The following is a 22,009-nucleotide window of genomic DNA, read 5'->3' as shown; positions in this document are numbered from 1 at the left end:
AAAAAAGAGAGAGACATGCTGTTGCAGTAGCTTTGTCAGAAGATGTTAATTCCTTGTGTGTTGGAGGCTAAACAACAATGCTTTAATGAAGTGAGACCAAACTCATTATAGAAGTGAGGAGGTAATGATGACAGCAGAGATGCTGTAAACACAGACACGTGTTTGATTTTCTCCCCTGACCTTGAATGGCTCAGCTGGAGTAAGCGCAGTGACAGCATGTCCACATTTAGCTTGTTGTTTACAAAAAACGTCGAATGTCAATGAAATCCTCCACGTCAAAACAAGATGTCACTTTTCCTTTTTTTTCAATGTGAAAAATCCAGGATGTTTTTTGCCCCTCTGTGATGATTGACAATCTCTGGGGACCACCCGGTGTTCAGTTTTTTGACTGAAAAAGTGGGAATATTTGAATTTCAATAAAAATATTTCAGTATCTCCATGCACTTGGTACATACAGTTCTTCTTTTTATACAAACAGTACAGGCGATACACTTGTTTGCCATCCTAAAGAAAGTCAGAGATTGGGATAAAATCGATCTCATTTGAAGACTGATGTAAAAATTTCCCCTCAATCAACAACGTTGAACGTTATTCAACGATGATCCTAGTGCCCCCTGAATTTTTCCCTCTACTGCCACCATCAGGGCAAAATTTCCATTTTGTACACGAGGAATATCAAAACCTAGAAGACAGATTACCAGAAAATGAACCCTTTGGATTTGAATCACCCCACTGCCTTTCCTCAAGTACCAACCCAAGGACAAACATCGCTGGTCAGCGATATAATTAGTACATTGTTCTTTTTATCAAAAACTGATTGTGTGGGGTATAATGATCACTGCAGCGTCTAGAATCTTCTAGCAGGGCATTACACATTCATTCTTGTTTTAGATTATGAATAAAACTCAGCCACTGGGCCCCTGACTTCTGCCGCGTTTTCATCCAGGAATACAAGGCCTGTAACCTGGAGGCGTGTCCGGAGGTGAAGAGGAACACACCTTGGACGCCCTGGATGCCTGTCAATGTAACTCAAGGCGGAGCTCGTCAGGAGCAGAGGATGCGATACATGTGCCGAGCACACCTGTCCGATCCCCACGAGCTGCAGATTGGACGCAGGAAGGTGGAGACGCGCTTCTGTCCCAACGATGGCACAGCAGCCTGCGAGACAGATAGTAAGTCAAGCCACTGACAGATGCAGTGATGTGGTCAGGTCTGTGGATGTTGGTAAATAGCAGCTCTAGGCTCAAGGGTAAATCTTACATTAAGTAGCATTCACACATTAGCAAGATATCTAAGACCTTGTACTTCCCAGTTTTAATCTGAACCAGTCTCTCCTTAAACCAAACGACCCACTGACAGAATTTGGTGGTGATGATGTGCAGAGACAAATCCTGGAGCTTCTCTAGAGACAAGTGGGACCATGTTGTTGTCTGATTTACATAAAACAGAGAGTAACAAAAAAAAGTTATGCGTATACCTGCTGCCCCTTGCTCACATCTTTAGAAAATACAACATGAATTAATTAACTGCTATCAGATGACGGGCCCCTCCGCATAGATCCCTTAAAGAGCCCCCAATACACAAGCTTCCGTGAACCTCGGAGTTGTACAATTTTAAGATTTCTTTCAGCAGATCTACAGAGCCCACACTGCATGGCGTCGACACTGAACCCACACTGAACTGGACCAAAAATCGTCCTGAGGAGATAGACGCTCCGGTGATGGCTTCTTTCTCGTGACAACATGCAAGCGCACGATTTTTCAGTAGAACTTTACGGCGAGAAATTTCAAGAACAGTTACTTCACACACAGGCTTTGATCCCTTTGGAGCCCGGGCCTGTGCCGGGTAGGCCTTTTCAGTAATCCGTCCGTGGATGACGCACACATCTACATTCGGTGCATTGTTCCACCGTATACTCCATTGCACCTCTTACACTCTTCTCGCTGCTGGTTATCTAACTGCTCCTACAGGATGCAGCCTTTCCTCACCACGCTCCCTTCCTTTTGAATGAGCTCCCACTGCGAGTTTGGGAGGTCTCTTGCTTACTTTAACTGAACCTGCTTTAATTGTCTCTGTTATTACCATTAATTGCTATATTTTATGATTCATGATTGTGTGTGTGTGTGTGTGTGTTTGTTTGTATGGCCATGGTGTGCGTCTGATGTTTGTATTTATTCTGTAATCTGTGCAGAGAATCCTTGGGGGTGATGCTGCACTATAAATAAACTAAATAACGTTCAAATGAAAAGGTCACTTGATGACACAGTTCAACGTTAGTGCTCCGATTTCCACCTCAGGGACAAAGCTGCCGGAATGAATATATGTGAATAAATAAATATTAATTCTGTGTGGATTTTTCCGTTAACTATAATTAACTGAGTTTTAATTGGGAGTCGATGAGAAAGGAAAATGCGCAGAGAAAGGAAAGGGAATCTGTGCAGATTTTTTTTTAGTGCATATGTGGGTAAATTTCAATAGGATGATGATCTGCTATCTGTGTTTATGCGACACAGAAAACACATACAGTACCGCGCACTTACCACACACACGAAAATAGTCACAGCAGCGTGCTAAGATTTCTCCCAGTAGGAGTGTGACATGCTGAAAGGGTCCTCCTGTTAGACCTGTTAGCTTCCCCAAATGCTGTTAGTGAAGGGGTCACAGTCCAGCACTCCCACATACACACCAGCTCCGAGAGAGCTACACAGGGTGATAGTCAACTGCTCTCCGCTGGTGGCTTTTTCGCGCCCCCCCCCCTCTCCTGAATCGATTGCTTGTCTCCCTGTCAGACTCTGGGGGGGGGGCGCAGCCGCATCGACTCCGACAAACTGATGAAACACTGACAGTAGGGAACCGTGGGATGCGTGAGAGACACAGATAGAGTTTGAAAGAAGGACAGAGAGAAATTTGCCTTCTGGCAAAGTCATACACACTTTGTGACTTGTACTCAAAGAACCTGTTTCTTTAAACTCTCAATTTATCCGCACTGCATATATTTCTGTGGCTTTAATCTAACCTGGAACCTTTTTTTTTTTTTCTTTTTCATCCACTTTCTTCTCTCTCTCTAGCCCTGGTGGAGGAGCTTTTGAAGACACCGGTGGTAAGAGTGGCGGGCGCCGGCTGGACATCATGGGAGACCTGGTCAAGTTGCTCGCAGAGTTGTGCCAAAGGCTACCGCACCCGTCGGCGAACCTGTGCTGGACCTGAGGGGAAGAGCGCCCCTGTTGCATGCCGTGGTTCACCGGTGGAGTATCAGGACTGTAATGTCCAGGCATGTCCTGGTGAGTGAAGAGACGCCAGAAAAACATGTCCATATGACTGACTGCGTTCATACCTACTCAGGGCTCATTATTTTGAGACCAAAACAAAAGAAAAAAAAATATTTTTGTATGTTCAGGTTTTTTTTTGTGAAAAAAACAAAAACAGGTGAGAATCTGTTACAAATTGCTCATTAATACAAAAGTCCCGCTCCAAATCAGATTTTAAAAACACTATTCGTACAGCAAACACTGTCGTTTCACGATTACATTTTCTTTTCAATTATTTTAATGGACTCTACCATTAACACCTGATGCGGATTCTTTCACCATTTGACTCCTCACATTCCATTATACAACGTACTGTATATTCTGACCCGCGCTTGAAACAAGATGACCTCGTTTAGTGCCAACTGTTATGAACAGTGTTGTCTTCCGAGAGCAGGAAACATAACAATTTTTAGATATGTCTCTCAATTGTTTGGTCTCCCGGTTAAAGAAGAATGAATAAAAAAAAATAATAGTTAAAAAAAAAAAAATCTTCACATGTACAGTCATTAAGGCTGCTGGTGTGTTGAAATCTAATGGATAACAGGTTGACATTAAACACTAACAGGGAACTTTCAGTTACACTAGAGACAATGATTTCTCTAAAATAATGCAGCGCGACATGTGTCTATTGACGTTTACAAGATTTTCAACAAATACATGATTTTAGATCTTGAGCTGGAAATTGGCAGGACAAGAAAAAAAACTTAAAATTGTAAATCTGGCACTGCTGGATTTGAGAACAAGCTGTCACAGCTGACAGCCTCATATGACTTTGAAGATATGAACACAACATGTGTTTATGTCTTTTTTTTTTTTTTACCATCAAGTTGTTCCAAGTTACAAACACTCAAACAGGGTGCCGATAAAGTCGGTTGCTGGACCTCTGGAGTATTTTACAGGTTCATAAAGAAAAGACATGCACACTGAGGCAGAGGCAGAGGCAGAAAGAGAGGGAGGTCAATGGTAAAATGCTGCTGGATCATTAGCTTCATTAGCTAATGGTTAGTGCAGGCAGAGTCCTTGGACAAATTGAGTTATCTATTTCAAACTACTCATCAAACCATAATCAGCTGACCTAGAACTCTGCTGACCACAGACTGCTGCACTGACAGGCTACACTTATTAAACCACACTAAGGTAGGGCATACACACACACACACACACACACACACACACACACACACAAAATGGCTGGCATTAGAAAAACGGCTAAACTCCTTTTAAAAGGTCGCCTTAAATAGTCATGACTGGTACCTAATGAATTCATGATTGGTCGGTCAAATTCCTGTAGTGTATTTAAATGTCAGTTGTTCGTATCCGGAATGTGAAATCCTTAGTGGTTTGCATAGCAACTAACACATGTAACCTAAGGAAGCCCAGGCGACCAGAACTTGGGTAGCTCCCACTTGGAGGTAGCCTATCAGGAAGCCTTTTGCCATGAGCGTCACGTGTGCAGCCAGTCTCACTGCGCCTTTCCCGGGTAGACACACCGGTGAGAAGGACAACGGCAGTGACATAGGAGAGAATGAGTGCGAAATAGTAATTGATGATGAGATTAGAGAGCAGGATGGAGGCGATATAGATTGCAGAGGAGATTGAAATGTGTGTGTGTCAGAAAGAGAGAGAGGCAAGGAGTCATTGAGTCTGTCGGTAAGTCACAAGTAGCCTGAATTCAATTATGAGTTCCATTACAAGAAGTTGTGACCTAAAAAACAGGCCTTTAATTTAAGTTTGTATGCTGAAACCCCAGTTCCTGGCATGATGTCAAGAAAACAACATTGTCCCTCCAGACAAAAGTAAATATTTAAAGTAATTATTACCATCAATATTCAATATGGCATTTTTTTTTTTTTTTTAATCAGACACTTTACTATGGAGCTGTCTGTAAGTCTTGATGGGTAAATTCGATTCACTTCTCAAGTCATTTGAGTGAGAGAGGTCCAAGTCCCATCTCAAGTATTATCAAAGCCAGTCTCAAGTCAGCTCTCGAGTACTCGGTAGCAAACTGCAAATCAGGTGCATGTCGTCAGGTGTGACAATAAAAAAGCCTCTGAACATCCGCTTAACACGGAGTTGTTTTAGATCTTTTAAAGCAAGTCCAAGTCAAGCCTCAAGTCAGTCGAGACAAGTCCAAGTAATTTCTTTGGCCAGCCGAGACAAGTCCAAGTCGAATCTCAGGTTAGTCGAGGAAGTCTAATTCAAGTCTAACATGAGTCCAAGTCAATTCTGAAGTCATTCAAGATCAACTGAATTCATGTCTGATTACTCCAAGTCAAGTACAAGTCAAGTCTCAAGTCAGTCAAAGCCAAGTCTCTGGTCTCTATTCTCAGTTCAGCCCACGTCAATTCTCAAATAAATCCAAGTCAAGTACCAGTCAAGTCTCAGGTCAATCGTACCCAAGAAAAAAGTAAAGTACGTCAGTTTGAGACCAAGTCCAAGTTATTCGAGATAAGTCCAAGTAAAGTCCTAAGTTTTGTTAAAGCTAGTTACGGCACTGACTACCGTCTTTAATTTAATTTGCTCCAGAGCTTTACCAGGCCAAAATTCTGATAATTCAAGTCAACGTCTCAGGTCTACACTTCTGCAAATAAGTTCATCCAAGTCAAATGAAAGTTTCTTGTGTTTGTGACTAGCCAAACATACACATCAAGGTCATAAATGGCATATTTCCCGCTTCCAGCTTCATATTTCTGAACATAATGAACACAGCAAGCCAACCACTCAGGAGGACAGGCAAGGAGTAAGAGAGTCATAAAAAGCAGTATTTCAGTCAGGCAGTCAGTGAGCCGTTCAGTAATTCAGAGAGTCAGACATTCAGCCAGTCACCCAGGTAAACAGGCAGTTAGTCAAAGAGTCAGTCAGGCAGAGCAGTGGCTGGCTGAGCTAGTCAGAGTTAAGTGGTCACAGCCTGCTTCACTCTATGTCACTATAATCCACTCAGCTAATGGAGTTTTCTGCAGCACTGTGACGTTACCTGGCAACGCTGTCTCTGTCTGTCAGTCAGAGAGACATCAGCCAGTCAACCAGCCATTCAATTAGTCAGTCAGGCTCTTCTGATTGGATCTGATGAAACATTAAAGGTCCCCGTGGGAAGACAAAATGAAGGCAGCAGTGAGACAGAACACAGCTGAGACAAAGTAGATTTTGATCAGCCAGAGAGCAAAACTTCAAATAGAGAGCGACAGGGAGCGACAAAAAGTCTGAAATATAAAATGTATGTAGTGTGTGCAGCAATAGGGTCCAAAAAATAATGGACAACGTGTATAATATGAAAAATTTTAAATCAAATTTCACATGAACAAGCACGAGAAGACAAATAAAAATCTGTAAATGAACAGACAGCATGTTTTTTCTTGTTTATCTAAATATTTAAAAATGCATAAAGGTGCCAAGGTAGGGAGAAAACACATTTTACTCACAGCCTTGGGTGCATTCAGGTTGTGCAACCGGCCCCTGGAGCCCACAAATACACACAAATAACATCAAATAAAAAGAAAACTAGAAGAGCTGATTTTTAGAGCAGGTTCAAGTCTTACAGAGTCATGTCACAAGTCTTCATAAGCAAATTGCAAGTTGTGATGCAAGTCTGTAAATACTGACCATTAAAATTACGTCATTTGTATTTACAGTGTTTTTTTTACATAGCTGAGACCAAGTCCTTTCGATTGGCCAAATATTTAGATATTACAGATGAGCCATTATGAAATAACTGCCTGTTGCTGTATTTATTTATTTTTAATGTTCTGGGATTTAATAGGTCAAAACTTAAGACTTGGATGCTTTTTTTGTTCTTTTTTTTAACTCAAGTCCTGTCAAGTTTATAGGGATTCAAATCTCAAAGAAGTCGAGCATCAAAGCAGTCAAGTCTCAAGTCATTGTGACACTCAAACTGAGCTCAAATTAATCCAGGCTTACTGGAGAAAAAGGTTTTCCTGACAGCGTGCGCCACTAAGAAGAACATTACTCTTAACTGGTAGCCAGCGTAGTTTGGATTATTGTGCGTTTTATCATATCTACAAAGGCAGAATGTGATCATGTCGTGTAATCTGTACGTGTGTGGGTGTATTTGACAGTGAAAGGTGCATGGTCCTGCTGGTCGTCCTGGTCTCAGTGCTCACTGGGTTGCGGTGGCGGTCACTACCAACGCACACGCTCCTGTAACAGCCCCGCGCCCGTCAACGGAGGGGACATCTGCATAGGACTACACACTGAGGAGGCCCTGTGCAACACACACACGTGCGATGGTAAGGTCGCACATCATTTCAAAATCTAGCTCTGTCATGCCACCAGTGCTCGGGATCCTTTCATCACAGCCCCTGGCGGGCAGTCATCTCCCATACTGTGTCATTTCTGTGTTGTCCCCTTTGCTCAATTGCTCCCTTCATAATTTCCAAATGAACAAACCACGCTTTAGATCTATGAAAAGATAAACAGTCATGTTAAGAGACCAACCCTGTCTTCCCACCGTGTTTTTCCCACTGTGCTGCTGGAGCGCTGAGCGCCATGGCAACCTCTCTGGAGAGGTTTAAAAAGAGGTCCACTTGTGTTGTTGTATAAACCATATGAAAATCTCGCATAATGCATCTGAAGTTTTGAATGATTGTGTTTTTTAAAAGTGCCTATTTGATGCTGGTAGTAAGAAGCAAACAAATGTGCAAAGTTTTTGCACAAAAATAGATTCATTAACAGAACAATTACAAAAGTCTAGTTTATTAGTGTAAAATAGAATAATATTAAAGAATCTGTTAACTCAAATTCATTCTAAGAGTTTGCAGAAAAAACATTTAAAATCAGCTTTTGTCAACTTTTATTTGGCTGTGAACGTCGATGGCATTGTTCCAGACCTATGACCTTATGTAAAATTCATATGTGGACCTTTAATGACTGTAAAACGTTTTGCCTCCAACTGCTCCGCAGATCGCACTGTCAAGAGTTTTCATCTGAGCTGCTTCCTCCGTAGCAAACAAACTCTTGACTGCCGAGTGCTCTGGAGTACCCAGTGTGAGAGCGACATTTTTTCTGTTGAACCTTCTTAAGTGTAACTTTTTAATGCTGTGAGGCCCCACAAATGTCATTTCTTTTACCACTACTAGGGTGGAGACTAAAATCTCAGAGGTAGATGTCTTAAAGCCCGGACAGTTAAAAGCAAAGCTATCGAGATACCTACAGAGGTAAGGGTTCGGAAAATGTGCTTTTTAGACATTTGTATAAACTGATCATTTAATAACATAATTAAAAAGTGATACAACAGAAGTAAACAATAACACAAGTAATACAAAAAGAAGTAAAGTTAAACAAAAACAGGTTGCTCATGCTACAGTTGGGTTGAAATACAATTAGATGTTCTAATAGTGTACAATTATTTTTCTTTGATTTGGAGGTTAGACCAAAGGTCTCACCTCGTGTGATGATGAGATGTGAGATGTACAATGTCCTCCATGTTCCTCCACTCTACTCCCAATCTGCTCCCACAAGGACACTGAAATATTCATGAAATCTGCCTGCAAATCCAGGAGGAGAGGAAAAAGTCCTGTATCAGAACTCATAAAGATTCAGCCTCACTCCAATTCTAGAGTCTAATATCAAAACAGTCGTCAACAGTTTGTCACCACAATGTGATTTTCATCTTTTTATTTATTCATTTTGCTGAAAAACAAAAATGGCCCTGGCAAATAATCATTGTCTGGGGTGTTGATGTGTATGTTTCAAAGTTTGTGTGTGTGTGTGTGTGTGTGTGTGTGTGTGTGTGTGTGTGTGTGTGTGTGTGTGTGTGTGTGTGTGTGTGTGTGTACTGTGATGTCTTGTAGTCCAGATGAATTCCGCCTGAATTAAACAGTAGTTTCCCCTTAACTGTCGTTTTCCTCAGCTGCTTTTCATTTTGAATCAGCCCGACTGTCATTCATAGGGAGAGTAACGCTTACAGTCAGCCTCCCTGGTAATTACAGACAAAGAAAGGTAAAAAGCTTTCTGTTGTGTTTTTTTTTTCTCCTCCTTTGTCAAGATGCTAATCAGCCTCCTTCATCAGGTTAATGTTTTTCTGTTTGACATGGACCAACGCATCCCTTTTAGGCCTGTGCCAATCGACTGTCTGCTAGCAACCGCTCCAGCCTCAATCCGTCTCCTTGTCCGTATATTATTGAGAGGCACAACATCAGTCATCTATCGGGGTCCTCCCGGTGCCGCTGCCCTCTCTGCATGTGTAATTAGAGGCGAGCTGGCTGTCAGTCACAGGGATATTTGATGCCCCTGTCGCAGGTCATTTGATTAAAGTGTCCACCAGTAATGGAGGACAGCAGGAGGAACTGTCGGGACAGAATACTAACGAGGAGCCCGGGCCTGATGGCGTTCCCTCGGAATCAACAGTGTGAATACGCTGGTTGTCTGGGTGAAAAAATAAATGGGAATAAATGAAGCAATTAAAGCGGGCTGTAGTGATGCACGGTTATTAAACATGTTTGAAGTGGTGTGTGTTTTTTGTGTGTCTAGATGGTTGTGCTGCAAGAACGGAGCAGATGGTGAAGGCTGAGCAGCCTGTCAGTGAGCACCAGGCTGATAGGAAAGGTAACAGAGCCCAGTCCTGTGCCTCTACTCGGGCCCCCTCTGCCAAAACTGCAAACTTGAGAGCACCCTGAATAACAAACCGGCTTTTCCATCAGCCTTTCATTGCAGTAGCCCGTGCTCCCTCCACTGCGGCGCTTTTAAATACAGGGTGAAAGAATGCAGCAAGTACATGGTTCAAAGGGAGGAGCTGAGAGTTGGGAATTTTTCTCTTTCCTCTTGGGCAGCCTTTGTTTACTGCTCGGTGGCCTGCTGCGGGGAAACGGCACTAAAGCTTGGCTCAGGAGTCAAACATCTCGGCTATGCACTAAACAAACTCTGCACGGGTTTACTCTTCCAATCCTGTTTACATCACAAACACTTTTTGGTGTGTTTGGGCTGTTTGGCTGGCTAGGAAGGTTAGTGGCCGCGGGTGGTGGCAGCCTGGGTGGGCGCATTGCTTTCCAGGCCGCCTGAGTTTGATGTGGCCTTGTGGTTGTCTGGGATTGTATTGATTGTTCTTTTTTTCTGTGTTTAGGTGGCTGGATGGCCTGGTCGCTGTGGTCAGCGTGTGATGATTCAGGCTTGCAGATGAGGAGTCGGGTTTGTGGTGCCCAGGGCAACACCCCCTGTGTGGGGAACAGCACTCAGCGCAGAGACTGCAATGAAATACCCGGTGAGTCAGCCAGCTCTCAGATACACACCGTGCATGTGCCGCCTGCTTTAAACTCATCATAACAGGTCGGCCATCTGAAGATTTCTCAGGTGCGCTGTTCTTCTTTGCGGCCCCGAACATCCCAAAACACACTGCACGCTTTCCACTTGTTCTATCATGCTTTTGGGTTGGCTTTGTTTTTTAAAATCTATCCAGGGGAGTTTCACTGAGAGGCAACCTCTCTTTTACAGGATCACCCTGACCACATTCACACAGTGACACACATTCACACCTGGAAGCTGACCACACCTGCTGGCCACTGAGCAGCTCCACTGGAGCAGCCGGGCTTTAGGGCCTTGCTCAAGGGCACGACAGTGATGTTGATGTGGAAGGGGCAGGCACTACTTTTTTCACTTTTCCACTCCTGGGGCTGATTTGGCGACTCCAGTCACAAACTTGCTTGTCTAACCTTCAGGCCACCACTGCCCCTAGTTTGACACCTTCAAATTGAAACTTGTAAGCTTGTATTTTCTGTGTGGGAAAGCAGAGTACATGATGAGCTTGGCCTTGTTTGCTTTTTCAACAATACAGATTTCATGTTTTCCTCATAAGTGCCATACTAGGGACAAGAAAATGGTTGACGACAAAAGTAAATAGTTGGAAAAAAAAAAACCAAGAGAAACTTCCGTCAGCTCTTTCCTTTTGAAAATATTAGCAACAGGCAAAGGGTTAGTGTGTGATTTACCAGCTGTCCACCCAATGAAATTGTCTCTCCCAAGTTCCCAGAGCCCAAAATGATGTCTTTAAAGTCTCTTTTTCAGTCTAAAACGTCTAAAATGATATGCCAAATGTATGCACACATGAACTAACCCTTCATATTAGTCAATCAAAAGCTTCAGTAACTAATTTTGTTAGTTTCTAATTTCGACTTGCACGGAATCATTGCATTTAACAAGAATAGAACAATAAAATAAGATCAAATCATCTGATATAATTCCACTGAAAAAAAAGGACTGATTTCCCTACGGTCAACTACCCAATTTATTGACTAATAATTTCAGCACCAGAATTTTACTCTGATGTTGTAACTAAAGAAGTTAAAACAAGAAATAAACATGGAGAGTAATCTACATCAGGTTATCATCAAACTTTTTTTCTGCTTGTCGTCCATTGGCGGTTTGACAAGTTTTACCTGGAACACACTGTTGGCTTTGGTCTCTGGTCTCTGTGAGGTCAGACCACCTAATTTTGGATGGAGCTTCAGGTTCAGTCCATAATCTCTGAGTCCTCCGTTAAGCCAAATCTTTTGTAGGCAGCATCACTCCAAAGCAGGGAGCTAGTGATTTTCGGACACAGCTCATCTGTCATTGTCAAATGTGTACATAATATCATTGTTATTCAGTGTCATCACAGTCATCATCCTCACCATCCTTATTCACGTGCATACACACAAACATGTCTTACATGTGTGCAGATAGCCGATGTCCTCTTTGTGCACTAAACTCATCTGCTTCTGTTAGTTAACCATAATTAAGTCCATGTGAATCCAACAAGTTAGCAATTGACCCCGCCGGCCTCAGCATACCTTGTTATGCTGACGACCGTCTCAGAAAGTTTCTCCTGAAATGATCTTTCATGGCCTGCCAGAGTCAGCCTCCCCACACTCAGAATCCCTAATGAGTCCAGACGAAGGCGATTAATATTAATGGGTTGTCACAACACCAAATCACATCTAATTTCTGTGCAAATTTCAATGAGGCAATGGATGGATTTGTTAAGGGCACTGGCAGACGGGAGGCGGCTGTGAGAAAGCCGAAAAATTAGGCCAAAAAACTAATCATGAGATGTGCCACTGTCCACACACACATCAACCCGCCTCTTCCTCTTCTTTCCTTCTAAATTATGTGGGGGACAGGATGTGTTGTAGCTGTAAATTGTCTTGCCGTCAAGTGTCTCTAGGAGCAACTAGACAGGTTAAATACGACGGAGCAGAGCTGTTTTTTCTCAAAAACAGTCGATTTTTCTCTAGAAAGTTTTGGAATTTGCTGAAGCAAACAAATCTCCACGGACCGTTTGCGCAACATTTTAAACATTTCAATTCCTCATTCACCGTTTTTGTTTCTCCATGTGTCAACTCTCCTGGTGTTTCAGTCAGTGGTTGTTGTTTTCCAAAGGCTGTTTCTCCGGGAAAAGTGTGTGTGTGTGTGTGCATGTGTGTGTGTGGGTGTGTGCATGCATGTGTGTGTCTGACCCTGTGCTCCTCTTCTCTCTGCAGTCATTCTCCCTGCATCTGGTTTTGATAAGGACCAACACTGCGGAGGTAAGTGGATTAACAGCTGCCTTCGCTTTGTTTCTGTATACACATTAGGGTTTTTTTTTTGTTTTTTTTTGTCCCTGTTTGTTTCCATAAATGTCTGTCCATGATGTGAGTTTTCATACATTTTATGTGCATCTTCATGCATGTGTTTATTTCCGTCTGTGCAGCCAATTCTAACAGCTTCTATCAGGAGGCGAAGAAAAACACTATGTACACTGTGATGTACCTGGAACAGGCCACAAGTTGTCCATATATTGTATAATTACAGACTGAGACACAGTCAAGGCAGCAATTTTGCTCCATGTGCCAAGAAATGCCCGACTCACATCAAAACTGAAGGTTTTTCATAACCTCAAAATTACTGATAGGAAGTACAAAACCAAAAAAACAAACCCAAGCGCACATTCCTGTCCTTGAAAAGTCAGAGATCAACACAAAAGAGGTGCCAAGGTTGCTTGATTGCTTAATTGTGGACAAAGTGCAAGACCGAAATGATGCAGAAACTGTTGCAGCAGCCCATGTAAAGCTTATGAGCCTACATTTCCAGTTGTTAGTCTTCTATTCCATCATAAGAGGAGAAACAGATATGTTTAGCTTAACAGGCCTCTCACAGCATCCTCACGCAGCCACACATCTCATGAGCCCAGTTCCATCCGAGCCACTTACGTCAAAGAACTGACCGTTTTCACTAAAGTGCCATAGAGTTAGATTTAACACGAAAGACTCTTGCTCTTTGACAGAGCAGTGAAACAATCCAAAAAGCAACGAGGACTTTGCTGGGAGAACTAATCCCCCTTAAACACATACATGAGCATTACAAATTAGTTAAATCAACCAAATGAAAAACTTGGATGAGGTTTTGTCGGAGAAAGCTGAGACAGCAAAGAGCGTTGGCATGAGCATTATCAACAGAGTAATATTGATGAGTGCCAGGTAATACTGGCTGAGCTGTACACCGGTATAAATAATGCTGCAAAGGCACGGCTCAAAGGCTTTCTCGACTAAATTTATTCAGAGACTGATTTTTGGAGCACAGTTTCGGAGAAAACTAACAGTGTTTCCTGGTTGAAAATTGGAAGCAAAGACCGGCGAAGACCCAGTAATCTAATCAAGTGTTGGAAAAGATCATGTTATTGTTTGGGAAATAGTTGTTAATTATTTGTTATAATGCCTAGTTTTTTTTTTTAAAGATTATCTTTTTGATATCTTTCCTTTATTGGACAGCTTACAGTGTAGACATAGCCACAAAATGTGGGGAGAGAGGGAGACAACGGCTTGGATTTAACTGAGGAAGTTACGCTCATATAACATTTGTCTTGACCGTTAGTCCACGGGACACTGTTGCATTGCCTATTTAAAATCTGTCTTAATCTAATGCAGAATTAGAAATGTGATAAATTAAGAAGCGAGGGGTGTGGGGAGGCAGGTTTCGAAAACCGTATGCTGAGCCTTTAATGACATACTGTGTATTTTCTTCATTTCACAGCGTTCACCTCCATCCACCTAATTGCCACTGGTGTGTCTTGTTTCCTCGGGGCGGGGCTCCTGTCCTTCTTGATCTACGTCTACTGTCAGCGTTTCCATAAGCCTTCGCAGGAGTCCGCCGTCATTCACCCCACCACTCCAAACCACCTTAACTATAAGGGCAACACCACGCCAAAGAACGAAAAGTACACGCCCATGGAGTTCAAGGTAGGTGATCATCACAGGACTCTGTGGCTGCGTTTTTTAAATATTATACGGATAAAAGTAATGCAAGTGAGAAAAAGTGCTGCTTACCTGGAGTTTCACATGCACAAACACATCCGTTGAAAATACTGAAGATTCAAGGGCAATGAATGTGATTCATGTTTTATTTAGAGTCTTTATTCATGCATTTATCTCAATACGGCGCTAAGAACAGAAGATGAATTACTGTTCATTTTTATTCCTCCTTGCTCTTATACAGAACCTATAGGCTTTGAGCCTCTCTACCTGCCCACAGACCAGGTCCTTATTAATAGGCCCCATTAACTTTCTAAAGCATTAGTCAGCCCTCGACCTCCCAATCTCTATCGGTCTACTGTGCATTCACATTTACAACAAGTCAAGAAACTATTTTCACAAGAAGTTCATAGACTTTTTAGTGCAATTGCGTGTCCTATTCTCTACAATTTCTATCGTTTGCTTTCCAACTGATCGCTGATTAGTTAAACTCTGGGAGATGATTGATGTTCATGTCTCCGTAAAGTGCTTCAAAGCATGCTTGTGATACACAGCTGTGGATAAATGAACTTAAAACTTTTTATGTCACCACAAATTTCATTTTTTGTCGGCACGGGAAGCTCCAATCAGGCTATTTCCCAATCACTGATTTAAGTTAATTAGAATTTTCTGATCTGACACCAACCACTTTTTGTCTCATGGCTGTTGCCCACGTATTTTTCCCAAGTTGAACTTGATACCCCACAATATACTTTTCTGCATTTCAGAATCCCAGAAGCAGTGCAGTGATTCATTTCATTCTGTTGTATTCTTACATCGTCCAAAAGCAGCAACTGCATTCGTCTCGTCTTGAAAATTCTAGACAGGTCGCCCTACCTGCTGCCTGTGGGTAAACCACCGAACAGCTCAGATTATCAAGATAAGACGAAACTTTATTGATCCCAACAGGGGAAATTCACTATTAAACGATATAACTATCACGCTTTATTACAAACAGATATTTCGACATCTCTTTCAGACACACAGTAAACTTGCTAATCAGGGGTTAACATCACATTTCCTGTTGCCACTAATCCACCAGGCCTAACACAGTTGTTGCATGTCATACTCCACTGTCTTTATGTCTATGGTAGTAAAACTGGATGTTAGGTCACGCAGCAGTAGGCGGCTGCTCAAAGCCGGATTGCCATTGGCTTACTCTTAGGAAACATGAGGTTCTAATACATCAAAAACCCTTTTCAACCAAAAGGCACTTTTGTAGCTCACTGATACAGGCCTATTCTACTTAATATGGAGTGCAACCCCAGTCAACAGCAACATTTGGAGTCGGTGTGGGACTTTCGCATTATGTTAAACTAATACCATGGATCATGAAAACCTGTCAGACAGTAAGGATATGCTGAATGCCAGTTGCATTATGGGAATTGCAGAATCCAGTGATTCTGAAGTTTGACTCTCACTAGGGACTCAAAGCCTAAGTCCTGGCCTTCGATGCTTAGATTTGAGCCTTTCGTTTTAAAACTCGATCTCTTGTGAGTCTCCCAACTACATGAACGTGCCGTACTAAATTGCTGAAGTATCTCTTTAATCACCAAACAATAATCTGCTACTGTTGATGCGTCCCACCTAATGTCAATATTCCCTTTCACAATCCAATGTCCTGTCCCTGCTTCCTGTCGAACAACAGACTTATGACTCTGGTTGTAGGGCTGAAAGAAAACATTTTTATCATCCTTGTGATCTGTGGTCTGTTGAGTATTTTTTCAGTTAATCATTTAATTTATTCTTTAAAATGTCATTAAATTGTGAAAATGCACACGGTGACAACGCCTTAATTGTTATTTTTTACAAATCTGTGCATATACTCTTCCTATCAATGTGTGTGTATAAATGTATATAAATGGTAAATGGTAAAAATGACTTGCACTTATATGGTGCTTTTCTATTGTCAACTCTGTCGTGTGTGTGTGTGTGTGTGTGTGTGTGTGTGTGTGTGTGTGTGTGTGTGTGTGTGTGTGTGTGTGTGTGTGTGTGTGTGTGTGTGTGTCATCATGGCAAAATGTGCTCCTGGAGACACTTACTGTAGCAGGAACTATTACTACTACTACTTTAAATACTTTGGTACATGTACAAATGTCTGTCTGTCTGTGGACAGATTTGGTCGCAACTGTGCAACACACACACACGAAACTTGAGTACAGGTGCGTAGTTGATATCAAATGAAGACAGAGTGCGAAGATGGATGTGGTCCAACACATGAGTACTGAGTACCCATGTAAAATTGTAGCAATGACAACTGAGTACTCATGGGTCGAAACGTCAACATGTTGAAGGGCATCGCGGCAGGTGTGATCCCATGGCAAGATGGTTTCTAGTTGTCCTTGCTGTTTTTGTGGTTGCTGTGTGGACGCGGTGCTGACAGCCATTGTGGTGTTGAGAGCCTGAACTCATTAGCTTTAATGACCGGAGGGGGCAGCCAGACTATGCTGGATGTGCAGCCGATGTCACTGCAGCACTGTTTATCCAGCAGGTTTCCTCTCCTCCAGGCCAATTTATGATGCCCAGCGTTGTGTATTTCACCGACTCTAACCTGATTATCCTCCTGCCTCGGCCCCCAGAGCTGTTCAGATGGATTGCATTAGTCTAATGCTTCCCCTGGAAAGTATTTCACCTCATGTTCAGCTTTTACCAAGACTCAGCAATTGCATTAGAATAAAATGTAGGTTTTAGACTTGTTTTTATTTAAGGGAGCTGCAGTGAATTCCTGCCATCTCATATATTAGTGTGTTGGGTATGTTTGACGTGAAGTAAATTAAATTTGTTCAGTTGGTTTGTTTTGGTTATGATTACACTTGCAGTGCACAAGCTATAACTTCATCACTAGTGGAGGTATTTTATTCACCTGCAGGCAAAAGTAACTGATTGTACCTCTTTCAGAAAACACACTGCAAACAGTCTCCATCAATTCTGTCTATAATTGACTCCTCAAAAATTTATTTTCTGAAAAATAATTGAAAACATCTTCCAGTGCAAAAGAATAGTTTCCAATGAAAAACATAAACTTATAACCCTTGTTTACAGGATTCCCCTGGAATGAGTCTGTGTCTTAAAATAGAATAAGCAAGTATTTCAGAAAATACTCTACAACAAGTTGATTGGCATTGAAAACAGGTGGAAGTATTTTATCGCTTTGGCAGGTTTTTTCATTTGTTTTAAAGGAACAGTTCAATATTTTGGGGAATACGCTTTTTTGCTTTCTTGCGGGGAGTCAGATGAGAAAATCGACATTACTCTCAAGTCTGTATGGTTAATATGAAGCTACAGCCAGTAGACAGGTAACTTGGCTTAGCATAAAGGAGACCAGCTAGCCTGTTCAAAGTCCAAAAGAAAAAAAAAAAACCCAAAAAATCTAGCTGCTTTTCCTTTAAGGAAAATCTTAATTAGAGACAGAAAAAATTTCTTGCAGTACAGATTTGTGGTCCCCATCAGAAAAAAGTAAATTTTTTGAAAATATTCGGTAATGTGGCATAAAATATCAAACGTGTGATTTTACAAGCTATAGGAGTGGAAAGTTGAATTTGCCTTTTTTTCTCTGCTGTCATTCCAGACACTGAACAAAAACAACCTGCTGCCAGATGAAAGATCAAACTTCTACCCAACACCGCTCCAGCAGACGAACGTCTACACCACCACCTACTATCCCACGGCGCTCGGCAAATACGACTACCAGCCCAACTCCTCCCCTTCACCATGCAGGACCTACAACCACAGCAACAACAGCTGAGACACACCGCGCAGCTGGCTCTCCAACCGCCCCCTGCCACTGCCCCAAACGGACACCACCCCTATGCCATGGTGACATAACTGAACCGAAATGAACTGAAATGTTTTTCAGAGGCAGGTTTTCTCTGTCCGCCAGTGCTCCTCTCCTCGCTCCCGTAGTTGCTTCCGCATGGTAGGGTTTGTGTTTTCAAGGGTGTTTCTGGAACTTTCCATGAGGAGATGTGGGTCTGGACAACAATGCCCCGGTCCTGGTGCAGTCAGGGACTGAGGCAACCCACTCGGGGTGTGTTATTGTAAGAGCCTGACTTGACATAACAGTGTCAACCCAGAGCTTCATCTTCATGTGGGGATCCAGTGGAAAATTCTAGCAGGGCAAGTTATGGCTTTAGACAGCGCAGGTGCTGAGTTGAGCTTCCACGACTGCAGAAAGAACAGAACATTTAAAAAATGACATTTCTCTGGATCTGGGTCACCATTTTACACCTCTCCATTTCAAGCCACATTCTCAGCCTGTAACGAACTTTGAGTCCCTCAACAACACAAGCAGTTACTGAGAACAAACAGCGCATATCATTATGTCCTTGCAACACAGCATGGATCAAGAGAACAACAACAAAAGAGAAAACTCAATGATGAAATAAATTAGAGATCAATATCAGCTTGGTTGTTCGGGGCGGATGCACACCCTCCATTGTTGGTGTTTCGCATGACAGAAAAGATAAGAACTTCAGAGTCAATTAAGTTTTTTGACGGCTGTTTGTAAGAGTTACAACAAAAAACAACAGCCTCAGTTGAAGGGAAATAATCTGCTTATGATCGGAGTCACACACTTTCTGCGTACAAGGACCTTCATTTGTGGAGTTGTGGGAAGTGGTCTGAACTGTACATAAAGCTTTGGGAATGCCTTGGGTGCCTGTATGCAATAGAGGGCAGGAGAGAGTTTTGTTTTCTTTTTATTTCTTCTGTTTTATTTCTTCCCCAGATCAATAAAGACTTCTGAAAGAGAATTGATTGATTCTCCAATTGATTCTCCAATGGATGCACCATTTCTACTGAGTGCTAAATAGCTCGGTGGTCATATCAAATATGGCCAGTGTGCTGAACAACTGGATTGGGTTATCTATGATGGTAGAATAAGCTAGTAGACTGGCACTTGTTCCTTTTTTTTTAATGTTTTGTTTTTTTAAGATAATTGTTTTATGCTCAGACGAGCCGTAGCATAGGAGGAAATATTTTGTTAAATAAGATATAGCTGATTAATTGTTGTTTCTCTAATTTCACTTCAATGAGTGAACACATTCCTGTGTTTTCTTGATTTTTCAGCAGTTCGGTAACCATTGCATCTTCAATACCTGAAATGTAACACACACAAAACAATAAACATTACTGATATGGTTTTTACAATAAATGATTGTAACAAAAAAATCTATTTGGCCCCCGCTTAGAAAAAGAAAAAGGGGGGGAAAAAAAAAAAAAAAAAACTAAATTATGCTTGCTTAGAAGTTTGCCTGTGTGAAGATCAAAATGAGTGCATGTGTGTGTAGATGTGCGTACATGAGAACACATGTACTGTATGCGTGTCTGTATGCCTGAATGAGCAAAGGGGTGTTACTGTATTTTGTACAATGTAAATGCTTTCATACATATGACTATATATGAGGAGGTCTGTAAAGGCTTTTTTTTTCGGTGAGTTTGTTTTCCACGTTCTGTCACTGACACTCCAGGCATTCTACTGGTTTTTCTATATTTCACGTATGAGATGTTAATCATTGTAAGCTAAAGAATCGCACCACTGGTTCCCACGGAGATGGAACGGACTCTATTTATAGTCAAAGCTTGGTTTATAAAGGGCATTTTCACAGCTATATTTTATTATTATTGCCTGATTGATGAATGCTAACCCAGCAATGCTTTTCAGTTCAGCTACTGTACATGCACGAAATGAGAGCTCTATCTGTATATAGGAGCGACAGCCTTCTGCAGCCAATTTAATGACCCTGAAGAGGATCGTGTAAATGTATCTGTATATTGTATAGCTAACACTGTTTGTTTAAAAAAGCCTTATAGTTGTTTTAAAAAAGTGCAGCAGCTAAGTACACAGCAACCATGAGGTTTGTTTGGGGACAGAGCTCCACAATGTGACCAACTGCCTGTGGCTTATGACCTTTCCCAGCTGCTCAAACATCAAATTTCCAGAGACACATGAACCCAGGCTGAAAATAACTCAGCGCAGCGCTGATAAGGAGTGAGTATCAAATATTATATCCTCCAAACGGTCACACATAATGGAGAAACGGAATTCGGAAAAATTGCTTTTGATCCAAACTAAGCCTCTATTGGCCCGGTGTGAAAGCCAGTCATCTGATTGGTCAATTTTTAGCTCTGTCCCCCGCGATGTGAGGCTCTGTGCCCTTCTATGCAACTTACCAGGTGTACTGTTAGACCTGTCGTGTAGACTGTAATCACTGCCTTTTAGACACTGTGAATTTTTTGGTACCCTATATTTTTGTATATTGTACATTATAAAGGATAATAAACCTTGATGCCAATGCACCCAATATGGCCAGTGGGCTTTGTCGGAGTTACGGTTTTGAGGAGGAATTTGAGATTTTCGTGGCACAGGTATCAATAGAGAGTTGGAGTTGCTGCGGTCAGACCTTTTTACAGATATCTTTAAGTTAGTCTTGAGGAGATAAACATATTTATTAACAGCTTTTTTGGGGAATGAATACTGTGTTTTTCATTCAATTTCAACAGGTTTGCTTGTGTGCTCAAACTTCAAGAAGGTGGATTAAAATGTGTTGTTCACTCCAGAAAACTCTTCATTTTATTTAAATAATGAATAATAAATAATAATAATAATACTAAAACTTAGATTTCTTTAACAGTGATTTGTCCTACACTCTGCAAGTAGGCTCCTGAACTTCAACTGTGCAGGAGCGAATAAGGTATATGCCCATCTAAGTCAATAGAGAGTATCCCGGAAAGGTACATAAAGTTCAGTCGGAAAGACAACTTCTCCACCCTCTCCTTATTCAGTCAATACTCCATGTAAACCATATGCTACCTTGCTCTCGCTTATTTTTCTTGTTTGTCACTACTTGAAATTCAAAAGCTTCAAAAAGCAACCCGGTCAATAATGCTCAAACTCCCCTCTCTGAAACACACTCACACAAGGCTCATACTTTGGAATACAGCAATCACAAAAGTGAAGGCCTACATTTCGCACAGTGTCTCTGGTAATAACAGTTTATTAGTAGCTACATGCATAAATACCACTTGAGAAATGAAGAACAAGGCTGGTGTTTAACAGTGTATCAACTCTTCCTCCCAAAAGTCCAAAACCAACATTTTTTCTTGCTAAAAAGTATCTGTGTAGTGATCCTTCTGTTATAGCTACCGAGAGAGCCTAGCTTATGCCTTTCTGCCATTTTTATGGCCCAGATCATAAAAATAAAGCCCCAGATCAGACACAAATCCGTGTTCACTCAGCACTGGACAAATCGGCACTCGAATAACCATTTGGGAACTTTTCAAAGACACGATCTGAGAGACTCACCGATGCATCACAGACACCCAAAAGATACCTAGCAAGCTAAATATCTGGACCCGGAGAGTCCAAACCCAGCAGTGTGAAAATTGTTGTGACCCGGTTGTGACTGGCAAAGAGTGCATTCACAAGCTACAGCTAATGAGAGCGCTAGA

The 22,009-nt window shown here is 41.8% G+C and overlaps 1 protein-coding gene across 3 annotated transcripts in view; it reads left to right on the top strand.

Moving 5' to 3' along the window:
- The window catches only part of sema5ba (sema domain, seven thrombospondin repeats (type 1 and type 1-like), transmembrane domain (TM) and short cytoplasmic domain, (semaphorin) 5Ba), a 168,317-nt gene extending 147,240 nt beyond the window's left edge, over positions 1-21,077 (top strand). The window contains exons 17-24 of one of the 3 annotated variants that reach the window (XM_040149183.1): positions 947-1,172; positions 3,069-3,281; positions 7,382-7,552; positions 9,795-9,869; positions 10,384-10,521; positions 12,776-12,820; positions 14,304-14,509; positions 18,129-21,077. In XM_040149183.1, the coding sequence (XP_040005117.1) occupies positions 947-1,172; positions 3,069-3,281; positions 7,382-7,552; positions 9,795-9,869; positions 10,384-10,521; positions 12,776-12,820; positions 14,304-14,509; positions 18,129-18,305 (1,251 nt within the window). In that variant the 3' untranslated portion in view covers positions 18,306-21,077. The remainder of the gene's footprint in view (positions 1-946; positions 1,173-3,068; positions 3,282-7,381; positions 7,553-9,794; positions 9,870-10,383; positions 10,522-12,775; positions 12,821-14,303; positions 14,510-18,128) is intronic. The other 2 variants (XM_040149185.1, XM_040149184.1) reach the window with 2 other exon arrangements.
- The last annotated feature ends 932 nt before the right edge of the window (positions 21,078-22,009 follow it).

Source organism: Xiphias gladius, chromosome 16 (assembly GCF_016859285.1).
Source record: "Xiphias gladius isolate SHS-SW01 ecotype Sanya breed wild chromosome 16, ASM1685928v1, whole genome shotgun sequence".
Classification (NCBI taxonomy): domain Eukaryota; kingdom Metazoa; phylum Chordata; class Actinopteri; order Istiophoriformes; family Xiphiidae; genus Xiphias; species Xiphias gladius.
This window is presented reverse-complemented; position numbering and strand designations above follow the sequence as displayed.